Source organism: Sarcophilus harrisii, chromosome 4 (genome assembly GCF_902635505.1).
Source record: "Sarcophilus harrisii chromosome 4, mSarHar1.11, whole genome shotgun sequence".
In the NCBI taxonomy this organism is placed as follows: domain Eukaryota; kingdom Metazoa; phylum Chordata; class Mammalia; order Dasyuromorphia; family Dasyuridae; genus Sarcophilus; species Sarcophilus harrisii.
Window position 1 is genome coordinate 156,332,414 of NC_045429.1, and position 20,937 is coordinate 156,353,350.

At 32.8% G+C, this 20,937-nt stretch overlaps 2 protein-coding genes across 10 annotated transcripts in view; one reads left to right on the forward strand and one right to left on the reverse strand.

Moving 5' to 3' along the window:
* Positions 1 to 17,905, forward strand: part of REPS1 (RALBP1 associated Eps domain containing 1) — an 84,131-nt gene extending 66,226 nt beyond the window's left edge. For 4 of the 9 annotated variants that reach the window (XM_023503231.2, XM_023503232.2, XM_023503236.2 and 1 more), the window contains 10 exons: positions 2,931 to 3,032; positions 3,919 to 3,991; positions 4,890 to 5,008; positions 7,892 to 7,969; positions 8,065 to 8,129; positions 8,519 to 8,704; positions 13,148 to 13,243; positions 14,371 to 14,519; positions 15,017 to 15,122; positions 16,522 to 17,905. In XM_023503231.2, the coding sequence (XP_023358999.1) occupies positions 2,931 to 3,032; positions 3,919 to 3,991; positions 4,890 to 5,008; positions 7,892 to 7,969; positions 8,065 to 8,129; positions 8,519 to 8,704; positions 13,148 to 13,243; positions 14,371 to 14,519; positions 15,017 to 15,122; positions 16,522 to 16,590 (1,043 nt within the window). In that variant the 3' untranslated portion in view covers positions 16,591 to 17,905. The remainder of the gene's footprint in view (positions 1 to 2,930; positions 3,033 to 3,918; positions 3,992 to 4,889; positions 5,009 to 7,891; positions 7,970 to 8,064; positions 8,130 to 8,518; positions 8,705 to 13,147; positions 13,244 to 14,370; positions 14,520 to 15,016; positions 15,123 to 16,521) is intronic. The other 5 variants (XM_003769497.4, XM_003769498.4, XM_012549367.3 and 2 more) reach the window with 3 other exon arrangements.
* A 219-nt stretch (positions 17,906 to 18,124) lies between these two features.
* The window catches only part of ECT2L (epithelial cell transforming 2 like), an 85,153-nt gene continuing 82,340 nt past the window's right edge, over positions 18,125 to 20,937 (reverse strand). Inside the window, exon 20 of the mRNA XM_031964194.1 lies at positions 18,125 to 19,410. Coding sequence (XP_031820054.1) covers positions 19,280 to 19,410 — 131 coding nt within the window. The 3' untranslated portion in view covers positions 18,125 to 19,279. The remainder of the gene's footprint in view (positions 19,411 to 20,937) is intronic.

Here is a 20,937-nt window from a genome sequence, read left to right on the forward strand (position 1 = left end):
GGGAGGGTAAAAACCCAAAGGCATAGAGATGGGAGATGGAGTGTTACACATAAGGATGAGAGAGAAGACCAGTTTGCTTTGATTGTAGAATATAACTGGGCTAACAATATCCAATTAGCCTGGAATATAGTCTAGGGTCAGGTTGTTAAAGGCTTAGAAGCTAAACAGTTTATTTTTTGGACACCCCTAGTGTTTGAGTTGGGGAATGACATGATCAGATCTGAGTTTAAGGAAAATTTGGCAGCAGTGTAACACATTGGAGAAAGGAATAGAAAAGGAAAGAAAAAGATGGAAGGCTGGTACAATAATCTAGATGAGAAATGATGAAGACTAAACTTAAGGTGGCTGTGTGAATACAAATAATCAAGGGAGTTGGGTGCAAGATATTTTCTAGACATATAAGTGGATTGAGTACGTGGGATAAGGAAGAGTTGAAGATAACACCAAAGTTATGAACTAAGAGACTGGAAGAATAATGATAGTATCAAATTGAAATTTCAGAATCTGGTTTTTAGGGAAAGATAATTAATTCTATTTCAGTCATGTTGAATTTGAGATGGCTGTAGTATATCCAGCTTAAAATATCCAATAGGCAATTGATGGTGTGAGACCGAAGCTGAATATATAAATCTAGGAATCACCTGCATAGAGCTGGTTAATAACCCCTTGAATTATTAACCCTTGAGTAGCTCATAAGCCACTGAGAGAAAGGAAAGAACCTGTGCCTTAGGAAATACCCACAGAGTAGGGCTTCTTAAACTATTTTCACTCTCCATCCCTTTTTTCCTGAAAGATTTATTTAATCTTTATTTAAACAGGTATACCAATCAAACATTTATTGATAATAAATCAATTTCTTGACCACACACACACACACACACATTCAGTTATGAGATTAAACCAAAGCTTAAGAAGCTGAGGCATAGATGATAAATCAGCAAAAGAGACTGAGAAGAAAGGGTTAAATGGGTAGGATAAAACTACAAAAACCCAGGAGAGTATTTAGAAGGAATGAGTGGTCAAGTGTAATATATAGTGTTTACATGGAAGAAAAGGCCATCAGATTTTCCTGCTAAAATCTTTGGTACCTTTGGATAAAACAGTTTCAATTGAATGACACAGTCTAAAACCCAGACAGTGAAGGTTTGAGTGAGAAGACAGGAAGAAGAAGCAAAACATAGCTTTTTTGGGGGGAGGGCAGGGGGGAAGTAGGAGGGGGAAGCAAAAGCACTGATAAAAGGAAGAGAGATAGGATGATAACTTGACAATAATAGGACCTAGCAAAAATATTTTTAAGGCTTGAAGACAGTGGTGAAGAAACCAGTAGATAGAGAAAGGTCAAAGAGTTAAGAAGAAGGGAGTGATTTAAGGTTGCAGTCTCCTAAAGAAGGCAAGAAAGAATGGAATCAAGGGCACACATTGACATTTGCCAAGGAAGAGAGTCACTTCATTATCAAGGGCTGAGAAAAGGAAAAGGAAGGGATGATATTAAGGAGTTTTGAGAAGAAAAGAGGGGGAGTTAATTCAAGTGCACTGGCCTTGATTTTCTTGGTCAAATATCTGAGAAGGGAGGAGGAGAGAATACATGAGCAGCTTGAGAAGCAAAATTTTGAATTAACTGCTGTGGGAAATGAGATAAGGAATCCTTTAAAAGAGAAATAAAAGTATTATGTTTCTGGAGTGAGGCCTAAGTAAAGTTGCATAACATAATTTATAATGTACTTAGCACAGGTGTTTAACCTCATACTTGTCACGTGCAGTTCATTCTTGAAATAAATTCTGGCAGGTCCTACCAAAATGAAAAGGAATTTATTATTTAGCCCCAGCTTAGTATCTGAAAATCAGCCTACTTAAATGATCACAGCAACCCTTGAAGATCTTCTATTCTACTAAGATATGAGAGTTTTGAATTTTTCAGTGAAGCGTACTCACATTTCCAAAGTTAGGTCTTTTATAGTATGAAGTTAATCTAGTTCAAAATCAGTGTTCTTAATTTTTGCTTAGTTTTTATTCTAAAACTTTTAAATAGATTTATATAGATGAAATAAATTTTCAGTATAGAGACTAAATATAACCAATAACTCCTATTTTAATTCTTTTTGTTTTTTTGTACCATAATGTCTTCCTTCTTAGGATATCTCTAGTTTATCCAGTTTGTTTTGTTTGTACATAGCAAGTAGTTATTTTTATAAAAATGGGAGCTCCTTAAACAATAATAATGATAACATCTAGCATTTTATAGTGTCTATTATGTGGCAAGTATTGTGCTAAGAGGCAGAAGAGATGAAGAGTATCTCATTTGACCCTTAAAACCATCTTGGGAGAGAGATTCTCACTACTCAGCCACCCTCCTTTCTTTGTTCCTTAGGGATGGAGATTGCTTTTCTTTTTGTTTCCTCAGCTCTTAGCACAGTGTCTAGCACATAATAGGCATTTGATAAATGCTTGTTGACTTGCATAGTGCTTTCACATATGTAAAACAACTCCATGAGGTGTATGATTGCTTACTGGAAACTGTCATTTCTTCAAGGTAAATGAAGAAGTATGATAAATTGCTTAAATATTAAGTATAGTTGCAGAAGATTCTCTAAATTAAACTTGTATTTTCATGTGGCTGTTATGAATTTGTAATTAAAATATATTAAATGTATATGTTTTCATACAGAACCTGCATTATAAGTTTGAGATTTAAAAAGTAATCATTAGATGTTAATTAAAAATCTACCTAAAAACTAAGGAAAGAATATATAAAAGATTTAACATTTAAATTTTATGCTTTTCATGAAGAAAATGCAAATAGCTTTGCTAAAAGTTTCTTTAACTATAAATACTTTTAAAGGAAGTATCTTTTTTGACAGATTTTACCGGTTTTGTATAATTTTAAAATGTGTTTAATTTTATTTACTTTTGTGTAATACATTTTTCATTAGATCACACTAATCCCACTAGCCCATTACTTGTGAAACCATCTGATCTTTCAGAAGAAAATAAGATAAATTCATCAGTAAAATTTGTTTCTGGAAATACAGTTGGTAAGTTAAAATATAGTTTGTTTTTTTTTTTTTTTTTAATCTGTAACTATCAATCTTGATTTTAGGTCCTAAAGAAATTAAATTAATAGCATTTTGAAATATTTGCATTAAATGCAAGGATAGACTACTTCCAAATAAGTTACCTAGTTTTAGGACCTCCTCTACTTATGAGTGAAACATAGACTGCACACTGCCTCTCCTACCCTTTTTGAAATCCTCTTTTTCAGTGTCTGCACCATTGTTTATTCACAGGCTATTCACAGGCTGCTGAACAATATAAGCAAAACATAGGCATGTCAGGATTTTTAAAATTAATATTTGTATTATTTCTAGGCATATAGGTCTAGAGCTTTTTAAAAAGAACCTTGGAGGTCATATGGTCCAATCTCTTTATTAAACTGATGTAAAAAGAAGTTAAATTAGTTGACCAAAGTTACATAAGTAGGTAAATTAAATGTACTATACCATTATGCATCCAAATATTACACATCAACACTATCAATAGAAACTTGTGTTATGTTGTTCCTTCCTCTAAGAATTTACATTATAAAATATAACACGGTTTAGGGCTTTCCAACTAGCAAAATATTATTCTCTAGTACTTCTCTAAGTTTTGATATCCAATCTGCTACTGTTGCCACAGTCAAAAATTACCCATCAGAAGAAGATTGTGTTGAATTATAACTTAACAATTTTTTATATTCCTTGATGAGAGTTCTTATTTCTAATTTTCAATTTTAAAATTGATATTTATTTTTTCATCTAGACATGTTTTTACTTGTCAGTTTCTTCTAATGTATAATGCATAAAATCTAAAAATGCATTGTTGAAGTAAAAAAATCAGGTGACTAATTATGAAATTGTGTTTTTCCTTACTTACTACCAGCAGATGGGTACAGTAGTTCAGACTCTTTTACCTCTGACCCAGAGCAGATTGGAAATGCTGTAACTCGGCAACGGTCAGTATTTTCTGCAATAAAATCCTGTATATATTTTGAACACAGCACAAATTCTGTCATCCAAAGGCTATTTAATTGCTAATTCAACTGAATAAAAACTAATTGTGGTATTTACTATAAATGTAAAAGAAATTTTTCTTTTATATATTTTATAGGCTTTTTAACAGTTAATTTTTAGAAAAATGTTTAAAATGTTAAGGCATTTTGTTAAGAATTTAAACATCAAACATGAACACTTTCAGTATACAAAGAATAATAAAAGAGAATTATATGAAATTCTAATGTAAAATAATCAATATTTATAATTACTATTACTAATAATAAAACTCCTATTTATAAAGAATTGTATGTTCTTGACCTATTCATAGAAACAGAGACTTGCATTCTTGTATATAGGAAATAACCTCTGTTCATTAAAGCACAAATTTTTCTTCTCCTGATTGCATGTATATCCTTTCTCATTTTCTTGTATTTCTTAGACTATGGGAATTTATCCAATTTTTCTTCCTTGTGACAAGATTAAATCAACAAACCCCACAGAGTACAATCAGTGTCTTTTCTGAGTATAGATAATGTTTTGTTTAGTTATTGTATTACTAGGATATGGCAGCAAAGAAATGTTTCTCCAGGGACAGCTAGGCCCAAGCCCAACTTCATCTAGGAATTTGGCCTGCAAAATGATAAAAATATGTATTTCCTTTCCTTCAGGGTTATGTGAACTACTTTTAATATTTGTCTGGCTCAGCCCTTTTTCAGAATGCCACCTAGATAAGAGGGTAAACAAGTATGAAAATCAGTTAGTTTAGGGATAATTAAAATTGAAATGTTATAATATGAAAATTTAAAAGTTACAGTAACTATGGTTCAAATAGTTCTTTTTATGAATTTTATTTTGCAGGTCACATTCAGGAACATCTCCAGATAACACTGCACCCCCACCCCCACCTCCAAGACCTCATCCTTCCCATTCTAGATCATCATCTTTAGATATGAACAGAACCTTTCCAGTCACAACAGGTAGGGATTAGAAAACTGTGATTACAAGTTTAAAATTCAATTAAATTTTGAAACTGCACCAAATAAAGATTATATAATGTCTTATTTTTAACCCATTTTTAGTAGATGTGCCGGTTTGAAAACATTTCTTTTGTAATAGAATAGAATAATAACATTAAAGGCTTATAAGATCCCAAAAAAGTGATTAAAAAAAAAGACACCTTTGTCTTTTCATTGCAGAGATGTGGAGGATTTGTGTGTAGATACTGTGCATGTATTATAAGGGATGGTCACTATATTGGTTTTGTTTAACTACTTTAATTGCTCCTTTTAAAATCTTTCTTACAAAGAGCATCTTGCTGAAAATGGGGATGGAAAGAATTTATTTTAAAAAATGAATGTTATGTAACTAAAGACATCAATAAGAGGTATCAAAAGAACAGCTTTAATATATTTGAAGTCATCTCCCAAATAAGGTAAAGTTTCTCAGTAAAATTGATGTTCCTTGATGGCTTAGCCTATAAAATATGAAAAACTTCAAGTTTTCTTTATGTTATGTATAATTGTTTATTTAGTTCCAACACTCTAGCAATCAAGTAAAGGCTTTTCTTAATTACATTGTTGGACTATTTTTCAGTCTGTTATATATGGACTACTGGGTAGATTACTGATAGCACTTTTGTTGGAATCAAATCAGCCTTAACATAACCAAAATTTTCTTAAAATGCATTGTTGCTTCAAATTATTTCTTTACATACATGATAAAATTATGAGAACCAAGCTTTTACTTTTATTAAAATTTTAAAGAACTTTTTTAACCCATTATTGACAGATTTATTATCCTGATTTCTAGGCAGTAGAGGAATATAATATCAGTGATCAATAATCATTTATATTTTTAGTAGCTAACACAGAATACAAGCTTAATAAAACAAAAAAACTTAATTAACACTTTCATTTAGAAACTATGATGTAGAAAAATAAAGTAGTCATGAAGGGAGGAAAGGCACTAACTTTGAAGTTTGGGGGGGGGGGGCGGGAAACAATTAAAATGAAGTGGCATTTGCCCTCGTTTGCAGGAGTACATCTCTTTGAACAGCTTGTCTCCCATTTTTTTGGTCATTATTTAAAAACCCATTCTACCATAACCCCCATAGGGGTGCCTATGGTCATATATACGTTGTGGCATACTTTAGTTCTCACATAACTCAAACTGGTTAACCTTTGTGATCTTGAACTCTGAAATTATCCTTTTCCCATCTCTGCTTCACTCCTAATTGTATTTATTGTCTATGTTACCTATCATTTCATCCATTTCTGGTCTCTGCTAGGAACACTGTTCTAGGCTCACTTTATTCTTTATAGTTTTTGTTCCTGTTAAGAATCAGTTGCACCAACACTGTTGTCCAACCTTTGATCCATTTTGTCATTGTCAACTCTCAGCCCCTAGATCTGATCCCATCATCTATCTTCACTTTAGTTCCTGAACTGCCATATGCTATTGGAAAAGTCATAAATGCCAGGGTGCAGTAGATAGTGCACTGGATTTGAAATTGGGAAACACTGGGTTCAAATCCTGACCCACATTCTTAGTTCTTTGACTGACAAGTCACTTAACTTCTCTCCCAGCCTCATTTCCTCGGCTCAATAACATCCAAGATGCTGTCTCTTAAGTATATGGAACTCAATCTCTTGAAGGTTCCAATGCTACCTTCCCCCACTTTCTTTTAAAAGATGACTGTTTCTTAATATTTGTTACTTTTTCTTCCTAGTGCCCCATCAAAAACCCTTATTCATTGGCTCCAGTCTCTAGGGAAGAATTGTTTTCTCCTTGCCAAGATTAATTGATTTACTCAGTAAGGTCCTTAAGGGCAATTGCTATTTTTTGAATCCCTAGAATTTGGAACTTAAATAACTGACACATAATATGCAGTGCTTGTTGCTAAATTGAATGCCTTTGATCCTATTTTATTCTCTTATCAGAAAATGCCCCTCCATTTCCCTCTCTCTCCTATTATAAAGTACAGATTTCTTTGACATTTGAAGCCCTTCATAATCTGGCTTCCACCTCTCTTTTTAGATTGATTGCACATTATTACCCATTTCTCATTACATTCCAGTCTTGAGGTCCACTTGCTGCTTGGTATACAAAACAATCCTTCTGTGTGGTTGTATAAACTGTTTCCTTTGACTGGAATGCTCTCTCATTTGTAGAGTTCTTTCAGGGCTCAGTTTATAGCACTGCCTTAAAGAGGTCTTGCCCTTATTTATTTCTGTGTTTAATGCCTCCCTCCAGAAATTGTATTTTGCTTGCTTATATGCTTATTTTCTTGCTTTAAGCAGACATAGAACAAGTTCCTTGAGAACAAGGAATGTTTTGTTTTTTATCTTTTGTTTCCCTAGAATTTTGTCTCCATTGCTCCCTCTCCCCCCTTGCTCAAACACACTCTCTCTCCCCCCACCCTTCTCCCTCTCTTCCCCGTTCTCTCTCTCTGTCTCTCTCCCTCCCCCCTTTTCCCTCTTTCTCTCTTCCCCCCTCCCTTTTTCTTCTCCCTCCCTCCCTCCCCTTTTCCCTCTTTCTCTCCCCTCCCCTTCTTCCTCTTCTCCTTCTGGACTCCCCCCCTCCCTGATACAAACAGTTGATACAAGTTACACAGGTGCCTGCTCCCTGATACATAGAGTTGATACAAGTTACATTGGTACAATTATGTAAAACTTTTTTTCATGATAATAAATCTGGTTTAGCCAACCAGATTTCCTATTATTCCTCATCATATGTTCTTTATTCCAGCCAGCTTGGAATGTTTTTACTGTTTTTAAACTTGAGTATTCCATTTCTTATTAGTGCTCTCTGCTTCACATTACCTTTTATTTTTTTGTTTACATGTTGCCTCCTCCAAATAGAATTATGCCCCTTGAAGTCAGAGACTGTGCATTTTTGGCTTTGTATCTCCAGGACTTCAAAGAACAAATTGCATACAGGTGGTTAATAAATACTGAATTGAATGATTCTTTAGAACTTCAGATGACTGAGCCCACATATTTTACATAATAATAATTATTATATATCCCTTTAGGACAACAACAGGCTGGAGTTGTTGCCCATCCTCCTGCAGTGCCTCCAAGACCACAGCCTTCACAGGTAATTTAATTAAATTCAACATTTGCTTTTAAATTTCACTTACTGCTGTCCATAATCCCATTTTGCTTATTAGTCCTTTGATTCTCTCCTAGAATTAATTTCAGAGGAGCAAAAGGAGATGCCTAATGATCATTCCTAATTAAACTCAGTTTTAGAAAATGGAATAATATTATATTAAGAAAAAATGTTGAAGATAATTACTAAGGTGAATGGAGCTTATGTTCAAACTACTTTGGAAATATGAAAAAAATGTATTGATATATTGCAGACATGTCTCTTGGTATTGTCATAAGATGTACAGAATCGATAAGTACTTATTATGCTAGACTAAAATTCATATTGTTACTTTTACCATGCTGTTTTTTCTTGATTTTTTTTTTTTTTTAAAGGTTCCAGGTCCTCATGTGCATCGCCCAGTAGATGCTGAAGGCCTAATAACTCACACTAGTACCTCACCTCAACAGATACCAGAACAACCAAATTTTGCAGATTTCAGCCAATTTGAAGTATTTGCTGCATCTAATGTAAATGAAGAACCTGATGATGAAGCTGAAAAGCATCCAGAAGTCTTGCAGGTTAGTAGTTGTAAGAATATATGATTTCTTTTTCAAGTAATGAATCTTTGTCCTGTTATCATTCATTCAACAAACATTTTTTGAATACTTATTTTCTGCCAAGCCCTGGGTGTGGGGTTTGGGAGGGAAAAACAAGAGTTATTTTTTTTTCTATCAGGGACTTCACATTCTAAGAGGGAAGCTATGGATGGCATATACACAAAGAGCTAAAATTAAGGTAGACTGTAAAAACAGAGTTCTTTCCTCCATGGACAGATAGTCAAAGATTATGAACAGATAATTTCTAAGGGAATAATCACAAATAATTACAAATTTCATATGAAATAATTCTCCAAATTAATAAGAGAAATGATAGATGTCAATTTTTTTTTAAATTTAGAGAAGATTCTAGACAAAATGTGAAGATATATCAAGTTCAGGTTTGTTATAGAAAACAAATTCACTGTAGCCTGAAAAGAACTGCAAAATGTCTAAAAGTTTTATTTGTATAGATAATTATTATAGTACCTTGTTTCATTCATGCCTTCCTGACTAACATATTTAGTTGACTAGAGATTCTTTATAGTTTAGAAAATATATGGTTGCTTAAAATCATGAACTGTTCAATACAGGAAATTCAGAACCATTTACAAATTAGGTAGCATATAACTCCCAACCCATATACCTACTTTCTTGCTTCTACAAAATCTTTTAATGTTTTCCACATACAAATTAGGTTTTCACAGATATTGTGTGGCAGATCACATCTTTATATAAATGTCATATAATTGACTTAAAGGTGCAGAGGAATGCAAGATCCTACTGTTTTGTTGATAAGGGAGGGGTAGGAAATCATTTGATTTGGTTGAACCCAAAGCCATCTTAAAGGTTTTCAGTGGAGTCATCTTTCATTACTTATGCCCAGATCTATATAGATTCATAATTAGCTATATAACAGCAGAGAACACCCCCCCCCCCAAAAAAAAAAAGAAAGAAAGAAATTTGTTCATTAAAGGCATTGCTATAATCAAGGAAATTTCTAGTCCAAAAAACAAATAGAAGAGGTATTCTCTATAAAAGGTGGGGTCTTTCAGATATTTCTATTGTTACAAAGCCTGCTAATTAAATCAAACTTTGCTAAATGAGGTGAACATCTATTCAAAAGTTTTTACCACTAATAATTCACTCAGGAAGTGCAAGTCGATAAAGAATGGTCCATAGATACTTTTTTACTTACAGTCCCTTCAAATGGACTGGGCCCTGAATTAAGTAGGAGAGAGTGGATTGAACCATATTTGGACATTTATATGTGACTTTTCAAAAACCTTATGATTCTCTCTGAAGGGAAAATACTCAGCCTGTTAACTGAACTATACTTGGAGTGACTTTATAACTTGGAATTATGTAGTACTACTGCCTGTGAGACATCTGTATTGAGGAGAGATGAAAGATGTATGATAGAATGCATCATTAATTGCTCACAAAAAGTGACATAAAAGCTGTTAAGAAGATATGAAAAAAGGAGGTGGGTTGAGTTATGTAGTGAAAGTCCATGTATATACCACAAGTAAAGTGTGTATTGATACCTGTATAATATTTAGAAATCTAGAGAAAAGCTTCCATTATGTTGAATGAGTGAACTTTCTGTGGAAAAATTTAGGGGAGCATATGGCTAAGGCATAGAGAGGATAGATTGTGACCTGCATCACTGGAAGGAACTACCCTCAGTGATCAGACCATAATTGATTGAAATATGTTGTTCATAAAAGATCAAAATACATGCTCAGCAGAAGATAAGGTCAAAGTTCCTACTCCCAAACCGCTAAGAAAAATAAGAATTGGTCTCAGGTCATGGAAGAGTGCTCAAAACTGATTTTATAAATCAAGAGAGGTAGAGGAAAAATTCGGAAGAGAAATGAGAATAATGCAGAAGGAAATTAAAAAAGCTAATGAGGAGAAGAATGCCTTAAAAAGAAAAATTGGCCAAATGGGAAAGATACAAAATCTCACTGAGGAAAATAATTCCTTAAAAATAAGAATTGAGCAAATGGAAGGTAATGATTATGAGAATCAAAATACAATAAAATAAATCCAAAAGAATGAAAAATAAAAATATAAAATATCTTATTGGAAAAAACAAGTGACCTGGAAAAAAAATTTAAGAGAGATAATTAGTCGTTTACCTGAAAGCCATGATCAAAAAGAAGAGTGTGTACATCATCTTTCAAAAAATTGTTAAGGGAAACTTTCTAGATATGCTAGAATCAGAGGGTAAAATAGAAATTGAAAGAATCCACTCATCACCACTTGAAAGAAATCCAAGATGAAAATACCAAGTAATATCATAGCCAAATTCTATAAGTCCTAGGTCAAGGAGAAAATATTGCAAGCATCCAGAAAGAATTCAAGTAAAGTGTAACCACGGTCAGGATAATACAAGATTTAGCAGCTTCTACTTTAAAGGACTGGATAGCTTGGAATATGACACTCTAAAAAGCAATGGAGCTAGGATTACAGCCAAGAATAACCTACCCAGCAAAAAAATCTGAGTATAATCTTTCAAGGGAAAAGATAGATATTCAGTGAAAGAGAGGATTTTCAAGCATTCATGATATAAAGACCAGAGCTAAATGGAAAGTTTGATTTTCATATATAGGATTCAAAAGAAGCGTAAGGAGGTAATCAGGTAAAGGGATTTAATGTTTATCTGTTTATATTCCTACATGGGAAGACAATATTTGTAATTCTTAAGAACTTTTTATATAGAGAGAGGAGAAAGTGTCAGCTCACACCTGTGCCCTTTGTCTGTCTGTCTCTGTCATGACAGTTAGGAGTGTATTATATATATAGTACAGGTATGTTGATTATGAGTTGACTAATATCTAAAAATAAAACCAAGGGGTGAGAGGGGAATGTGCTGGGAGAAAGGGAAAATTGGAATGGTTTAAATTATGTGCCATAAAAGAGACAAAGAAAAGATTTTGTAATAGAGAGCAAAAGGAGAAGGGAGGGTGAGTGCATGAATTTTTACTGTCATCAGAATTGACTCAGAGAGGAAATACACATTTAGTATGGAAGAGGAAAAAATAAACAGGAGGGAAAACAATAGTAATTATGAAAAGAATTTTGAAGCAAGTTTTTCTGATGAAGGTCTCATTTCTCAAATGTATAGGGAACTGAGTCAACTTTATTTAGGGGGAAAAAAAAAAACATTCCCCAATTTAGCTCTTTTGATCATTTGATCTATGCCTAAAGGATTATAAAATCATGTATATCTTTTGACCTAACAGTGCCAGTACTAGGCATGAATCCCAAAAGAGATTTTTTAAAAAGCAAAAGATTTCATACATATAAAAATATTTAATAACAACTCTTTTCTCGGAGCAAAGAATTGGAAATTGAGGGGATGCCCATCTGTTGGGAGAATGGCTAAAAAAAATTGTGGTATGGGATTATGAAGGAATATTATTCTGTAAGAAGTGTAGAGTAGGATGCTATCAGAAAAATCTGAAAAGTCTTCCATGAGTTCAAGCAAAGTGAAATGTATATAATAATGTACATAATAAGAGAAAAGTTGTGGATGATCAGCTGTGAATGAATTTGCTACTCTCAATAATGCAATGACAAGACTACTCTGGATGAAAGTTGCTTTCCACACCCAGAGAAAGAACTGATTGTGTCTGAATACAGACTGAAGCCATGTAACTAGGAAAATAAAATTTTAAAAAATGTTTTTTAAAAAAATACTTTATTAATAGATATATTTATATCATATACATGTTAAAATATAAGATCCAAGCCTGGAATAACCAAGGGAAAACAATTTCACTTTTTTACTTCTTGCTTTGTATTTATTAGCTCGTACTTCATATTTTTCAAGTACTCTTCATGTATAGAATACTATTAGGCCAAAGGATACAGAATGATTCTGTATAGTTTCCAAACCATATGCTTTAAAAAAAAAAAAAATTATTCTGAATTCTGATTTATGCTATCTTTTCAAATATATCTAAAAATCCTAGGCATAAGACCCTGGCATACTTCACTTGAAGAATAAAAGCCTTTTGTTTATGTTATATAATGCATTTCTGTTTCGTATGTACTTGAGTTTATATTCTTAGATTTTATGAAAATGAGATGATTGAGTCTGGAGTTTATTGCTACATTTAAATAATTATGCTTCAGGCTATGAGGAAAATAACAAAATCACCATGGGCAGATTAAATTAGGTAATTGTTCTGTATCTCTTTTCTATAGCAGATAGAAAGTGTATTAATAAATATCTTGAACTTGTATATCCTTGATCTTAGCTGAAATGTTCCACTAAAGTTTAGAGGCCACTAGCCATCCCAAAAATGCTATAGAGTCTTTAAAAACAATTTGTAGTCAATGGCCTCATACACAGAATCATCAAGTTCATTTTACTTTAACTAAATGCTTAATTTTACATTAATGTTTTTGTAGGTTGAAAAATCTTCTGATCCTTCAGGTTCTCTTAGAGTTGCCAAAACAGATGGAAGAATTGAGGAAAAGACAGCTGCTAGTGCTCCTGCCAATGTGGTATCCAAAGAACCTTTTAACATTGTTTTTATGCAGTAGTTAGAAAACTATATATATATGAACTTCAAGGGAAGTTCAATCCATTCTCTTGCCTTTAGATGATACTACATACTCTGGTCTTTTTATTTAAAAGGAGAGAAAAGTCAGTGAATCCATAGTTGAGAACCAGAGTTACTAGAAAATAATGGGTTACTTGTTTTCCATTAAAAGTAGAAAGGAGGGGTGATTTTAGAGAGGCAAAGAATGAATTTGCCTGAGTGACATCTAGGTAGAGAGTTCCAGCTGTGGTAATTAGTCTTGTTGGCTTTGAGCTCATGGGAGAGAGTGGAACTGAAAAGAAAAGATACATCTGACAAGCACCTGCACAAAGATAATTGAACCCAGGAGAGCTGGTGAGATAATGGGATAGAATCATAGAAAGACCAACCTTTAATATATAGTTTGTCAAGCTTTGGGGCAATAAATTCCCTTAGCTTAAACATCTCTAGATAATATAACTAATAATATAAAGCCACAACCAGTTACCCATTGTTAATGTTCCAGTACAGAAGAATCTGAATCATTCCTTAAAGGTTTTTATAAAGAAATTTGAAAGAATGAAAATGCTTTATTAAATTCTTTTTTGAAGCCTTCATTAAAGACTATTATTCATAGGCAAGGTAAACTAATTATGGATAGCTCTTAACAGCTGCCATCTTCATTCTTTTCCCCATTCATCATTAATTTTTTTTTTTTTTTATCTATACCAAGTCTTTATTTTTAGAATATACAGAAAAAAAGAGAAACTGATAATGTATTGGTCTATATTTCTGGACCATTTCCGTCATCTAGATTATTTAGTTAGTAACATATAAACTTGCATTTCTGTTGAGATATATGTTTCTGATGGAAGGAAGAGGAAATGTTTTGAAGATAACTTATCTGTAGAACTTAAATATCTTCTTCCAGAATTTAGTAGCTAATGATGCCAGATTATTAACTGTCTATAAAACCCTTTGAATGATCTCCTTTATCAAATTAATTTTATTTTAATAGTTTTACTATTTATATAATGAATGCTTTACATGGCAGGGCATTGTGTATTAGGCGCTGGGAAATAGATATTTATTGTTTTGTATTGCTTGTAGGGCAAAAGCACAACACCTCTTGCTCCACCTCCTAAGCCTATTCGTAGAAGATTAAAATCAGAGGATGAACTAAGACCAGAAGTTGATGAGCATTCACAAAAGACAGGTGTTTTAGCTGCTGTTCTATCTTCACAGCCTTCTATACCTAGGTAACCAAAGCTAAAATTTTAATTTATCTGACATATTTTCTTATTCAGATTGAACAGTATTGTGGTTGTAGCGAAAAGTAAAAATGCACTTGTTCTCTGGGCAACTTTTCCCATTTATTGGGAGTATACACTTCTTTAAACTTTCTGTTCCTTTGTATCATTTCTCTGCTTTCCTTTTCTCCCCTTTCCAAAGTGACTGATTTGGAAAAGTGAGGGAAACCATTATAATTCCTTTTTTCTGCCTGTTTTAAGTAAATCATTAATCAGAATTATTAAGCTTTTTAAAATGACAGTATTTAAACATTTGTTCTAAAATTCTATGTAGTTTTTATGTTCTAGAATATGAATAGATATGACTTGAATTGCTAGAAAATAGCCCAGAATTTCTTCTTAAAATCTGTATGTGAAAGGAATAGAATAGAGTTACTAGGAATAAAGAGAATTCAAAGTTAAGAAATGGACTATATATTTTTTTTTTTTCACTTTTATCTTCTCAGATCAGTTGGGAAGGATAAGAAAGCTATTCAGGCATCAATTAGACGGAATAAGGAAACCAATACAGTTTTGGCCAGATTGAATAGTGAATTGCAGCAACAATTAAAGGTAATGGCATTTTCTAGGCTTGTAACTAACTATAAGTCCAAAAAATGTAGCACAGTGGTATTTTACCTTCTAAGGGGGAAACTTTGTATTTTTAAAATACTTTTATAAGATTTGAAATCTTTCACAGCACTTAGAACAATTATTAATCAACTTTTATATGCCAGGTACTATATGCTAGGGCTTGGGGATATAAAGTAAAAGCAAAAGTCCTTTTATTAAGGAGCTTATATTTTACTATGGAGATACCCCATATACAAATATAAATATAAGATCATTCGAGAAGGGAAGGAGTCCTAACAAATAAGGAAACAGAAAAATTTCCCATAGGTGGTCGTGGCACTTTAGTTATTAAACTTTGAAAAAGCTAGAGAATCTTAGCACCAGAGGTGAAAGAGGACAAAAATTTCAGATTAAATTTCAGATTTCTGGAACAGCCTGTCAAAAGAATGGAGACAGGAAGTGGAATACTTAGGGAGCCAAGTATATATACTTTAGTCAAACTACTTACTACAAAGAAGACTGAAAAAAGGAATATTGTCCTTTTGGGATCCAAAAGATGTGGATAAATTAATATTTGTTTTTTTAGATCCCTGTGATGTTAATTGGGATAGGGAACTCCCCTGTAGAAACTCCCCGCTCCAGCTTATCTACATCTCAGCATTGGAGAGTTGCCTGGAACATGAAATCATTTGTCTAGTTGTGTCAAAGAGAACAATGGAACTTAATTTTCCTAAGCTCCAAGGCTCACCTCATTATCCACTATACATACCCTGCTTCCAGTATTTTAATAGTAGACTAAAAGACAAACTGCTATTGCAATCTATGAGTAGTTCAGACAAAAATTTGATATAGATTTATGTGATTTAAAATGTGAGAAAAAGCAAGCCAAACATACCATCTGTGTAATGTATAGAGTAAAGTAACAAAATTTGGTGACCTTCTGATAGGACTAGTTAGTATAAAGAACCAACAGTGATTCCAATATGGGAAAGAATAAAATTCCAATTTTTATATAAAAATGTGACACTTTCAAGAAAGTGAAATATAGCCAGGTTTGATTAGTTGAAAAGGAAACTAAATTGACAAGATTTCTGCTTTGAAAGTTTTTATACATGATTTCATTAGTATTAGTTTTTAATTGAACAATTCTCTCCCTTTTATTTTTAATGTAGATGTGTACCCTGCTTTAGGTAATGAATTTTTATATGCAAAAAAAAAAGTTACATAAACCCTAATTTTAATTAAATAAACACAGGGAACTCTTTTTAAAAAATTCTTATATAATTTATTATGTAAAGTAAGTAATCATTTAAAGCAGGTCATCTTGGAGTTTTAAAGAAATCCGTTAATTGAAATATTTCTGTATATGTCACTATTACACCTTTTAATCTTTTTTTAGGATGTTCTTGAAGAGAGAATTTCCCTGGAAGTTCAACTGGAACAGCTTCGGCCATTCTCTCACCTTTAAGCCAATTGCCGTTAACTGTGAACATATTCATTTTTAATGGGGTATCAGGCTCTCTCTAAGCCAGTTTGAAGACCATTTAGCTCACTGCTCTCTCTTCATGTTAAAATTTGTGGTTGTTTGTTTTGTCCTGTATGTTCACCATTGTATTTAAGTTTTTTGTTTGTTTTTTTTTTTTAATTTCAATAATAAAGAGGGCCAAGATGACCTTTTTCTGGAAAGAATGTTGTATTTGTTGCCACTCCCGATCCTTGCTGACCCCCAACATAAGGAGTATACGATATTGGTCTATTGTATTATGTTTAAGTGGCCAAAACTTTAAACTGGAATTTATGTACATAATGGGCTTCTCAGCTGCATGTCAAGCACTGTCCACAGAAATGTCTTTGTAGAAAAGAAAAAACAGTAAAGTGTAATGACTCTCGTAGAGTTGTTACTCTTTGAGTTCCATTCTTTTCATATTCACTGTCTGAAAGTAGATCATTAAAACAAACTTCCTTCATAGTCTTTAAAATTGTCAGTACTGTAGTAGGCAAAGCATTCTCTGCCTACCTACTAGGTACAGGAAAAGCAGCCTGTCTCTTTGCAATAAACCAAATCATCCAGGGTGCCACAGAGTCTTTGCAGGCTGCCTTGCCATATCAATCAAGTTGTCATATTTCCTACTTTCTTAATAACCTTATGAAGTATAGTCAAAAGTCATCTGTCATGTTTTCCACGCTTTTTTGATTTATCAGAATTCATGCAAACAACTATGATGAAACCTAGTGGTCCTTTCTTTTCTCAAGTCTCTTCTGCGGAGAAAAAAGGGGAAAGGGGAAATTTTATCCCTAAGAGAGATTAAATTTTCTCCACAACCATCATTTCTATCTGCATGTTCCACACACTTTTATCTTTTAATAATTCATGTCCACCAGTCTTTACTGTAACAGATTGTCATATATTGTGTGTCAATACCTCTATGGATTTTAATTCCAACAAAAATTACTTAGGATTTCTGGGTTATTGTCTGTCATCTTGTCACTAGCCTTATTCTTTGGGCATATAGACAGGCTTTACACCATTAACAGAGTTCCTTGAGTGTATCCTACTATTCAGGTTGATGTACTGTATTAGGATTTGTTGTATATTGTATGATACATACCTTTTGATCTCATGTAAATTTGCTTTAATTGCTGACTAACAGCAGATAATCTATTTAATGGCTTATTCTGGCTGTGGGATCATAGATGTTAAACTGCATGGATGTATCTCAGCAGAATCAGAACTAGCAATTGTGTGATTTTTTTTACACCAATAAAACAGCACAATATTTTCATTTTTGTTCCTTTCTTAACTAGGATTTAAAACCTTTGTAAAATGATGGTTTTCTGCATCATAAAGTGATATATTATTTCTGCCATTTAGGAGAAAACCAGGTGTCCAGTCTTCTGTATGACTTCAGCGCACACATATACAACACACACACTCACTCACACTCGCTCACTCCTATATACATTATTACTGTCTTAGGAAGCAAAAAGGTCATGAAAGTAGCCCTTAGAAATGTTATATTTAATCAGTGTTCAGTTAGTGAAGCTTCTACATTTTATTGCTTCAGTTTCTAAATAGCTATCCCAGTTAAAATTTCTTAGTATACTTCACTCAGAATATTACAAAGATCTACTTAGTTTAGTGGTAACCTGTTTTAAAGATTATTTAGTTTCATTTTCTTTTATCCAACTTAAATGTTAACAGTTACATTTGGCTAAATTTCATATTTAGGAATTTTAAAAGTTTTCTGTTGAAAGAAAATAAGACAGGAAGAAGATATTTCAGGCAGAACTATGTAATGAAAATAAAATGTCTGAAATATATTTAAGTGATTTTTGGAAATCAACCTAGTCTCTCCAGCCCAAATCTTTGATTTCTTCTTTCTAGGGAACTCCCAGTGAGGATATATCTTTTTACCAAAGCAAGACACAAAAAGGTTAAATGATTTCTTCCAAGTGGGCTTTCTGTCTCAAAAGGCTGTTTGTGTAGCCCCTTTGCATTTTAATCTTTCTGAATCCCAGCCTTTTTAAGGTAACGCATTATATACCAAATTCTTATGATATTTAGGCCTATAATTTAAAAATTCCCAGTTCTTCAAGAAATAAGTTTTTCCATTACCTAGACTTCTGAATATTCTTAATCTATTATCTTGAGAAAAATTTAAGAGGGGATGTGCCTGACAAATAATGAAGATCTTGAAAGACTTGACCATCTTCAAAAATCAGACCATTAAAGCTAGAAGAGACTTTAGAGATGACCTAGTCCAGTGTCTTGAATTTTACAGGTCCTGACAAGTAGCAAGTGGAAGAGGTTAATCTAAGGTCTTTTGAATTCACTTTTTTTTCCCTACATTATGTGTATATGTGTGTATTCTTGCATGCTCATATGCAATATTTCCTCCTGATTTTGTTACTCATTAGAGCACATTAACAGTATTAAAATCAGTTACCAAAGGGAGGGATCCAAACTGTTGGGCTTAATTATTCCTGTTAATAAATGGTTGAGTATAGATTACAATATTATATCATTTGGAGTTGGAAAGGTGCCATCCTAGTTAACCTTCCATCCAATGCGAAAGTTCCTTTAATATTAGCTCTTAGACATTTAACCTGGAACCTTAAAACAACTAATGAGTTCCCTTGGTTTTTTCCTTTAAAGTCTAATCATACTTCTCAATACTGCTTCTGATTGTACTCTGCAACACTGACAACCATACCAGTTTATCCTCATTTTCTGTTGAACAAATCCACTGACATTTTGGGCCATGTAGAACAAATGCATTCTTGATAACTGAAACAACAGAAAAGTTTACTGTATTAATTGATTTCTGCCAGTAGAACTCCAAAGATTTCAGGGCTAGCATGTAAAGATATTTATAAATAATTATAGAATTTAGCTTGATTACTAATTATTAGCATTTTAAAAAACATTTAATCTGATTTCAAATAGATTATAGCATATTTTCTCCAGATTTAGAAAAAAATATAGACATGCTTCAGGATCCAAACAATACAATCAAGAAAAAGATTTCATTTGTCTTAGACAGGAAATTGTAATGAGCATTTTTTTTAAAGTATAGGTTAATTTACAAAGAATCCTTTTTCAGAGAATTGTGTCTACATCATATTTGTGAATAAAAGGTTAATTTCCTAGTGAATACATAGATGGCAAATCCTATAAATGCCTGATAAACTGCCAATAAGATATCATAAGTGGGTACATTTAGGAAATTTTGTGGTAATATTTTCTGTTAACTTTTTCACCACCACCAGGTGATTAGCCATCATACACACTTTTTTAGCTCTGTTACCACCATCATTCTCTTCTGTCATGTGAATCCTGATGGTCAAAATGTGTCTTAGTAGTGCTTGGAATCAACCATAAGTCTCCAGGCTGAAGTCTGACTAATGCAGACTGGGTCTATTATTTTCCTTAATCTGGATGTTAGATCTTTATTAATGGGACTGAAGATGGTATTTCTTAGGCAGATAATCATCCTGTTGATTCACTGTTTTTATCAACTAAAATTCTCAAGTTTTTCAATTGAGTCAAGTCATTATATGAAAACAGCTTTAGAGAGAGAATTCACTTTAGAAGTCATAATCAAACCCCTTCATTTTGACTGAAGAAACAGATCCAGAAATGTTGGGCTTTTTCAAGATTTGGTAGTAAGGAGCACTATGAGGATTCAAAATTTCTTCCTGTTTAAACATGGCCTTTTCTAATTAAGCATTATTTATTTGTTTGTTTGTTTATCCATTTATTTATTTAATTGGTCAGTCAGTCTTTGAGCTCAGTTATTCTGACCAGATCTCATTTGTCACAATTTTGAGTCACTTGTAATTAGAACTTGATTGTATATGCCTCTTTGAAACAGTTCTTTTATTCTATAATCCCTTTTCTATCCCTCTTTGGTCATAGAGGTTTCTTTAGATTGCCACCCTCATTTTTCTTCTTCATTTGGATTCTGTCATCATTGAATTATCAGAATTTAGTTTCTTGGAACTCTTCATTCCTCTTGAGCCATATTAATCTGAATTTTAGGGCAAAGGAATAGTATGCTTTTCCTTTTTCTCATTTTTTTTTTTTCAAAGTCTGCTTTTTCAGATACCAGGTAATTCTGACTATACCCAACATTTCTCTTCCTTTACCATTTGTCCTGAAGATAATTTAGAATTCATTTAATATATAGCTACTTGAATTCTAATTTTTTGAGAACTGTTGATTTCAAAGTGGTATATGAAAATTTTATTTCTGTATTTTATTACTACTGTGCTACTTTATGAATTCTACAATTCTGCAGCATCCTAAATCTAC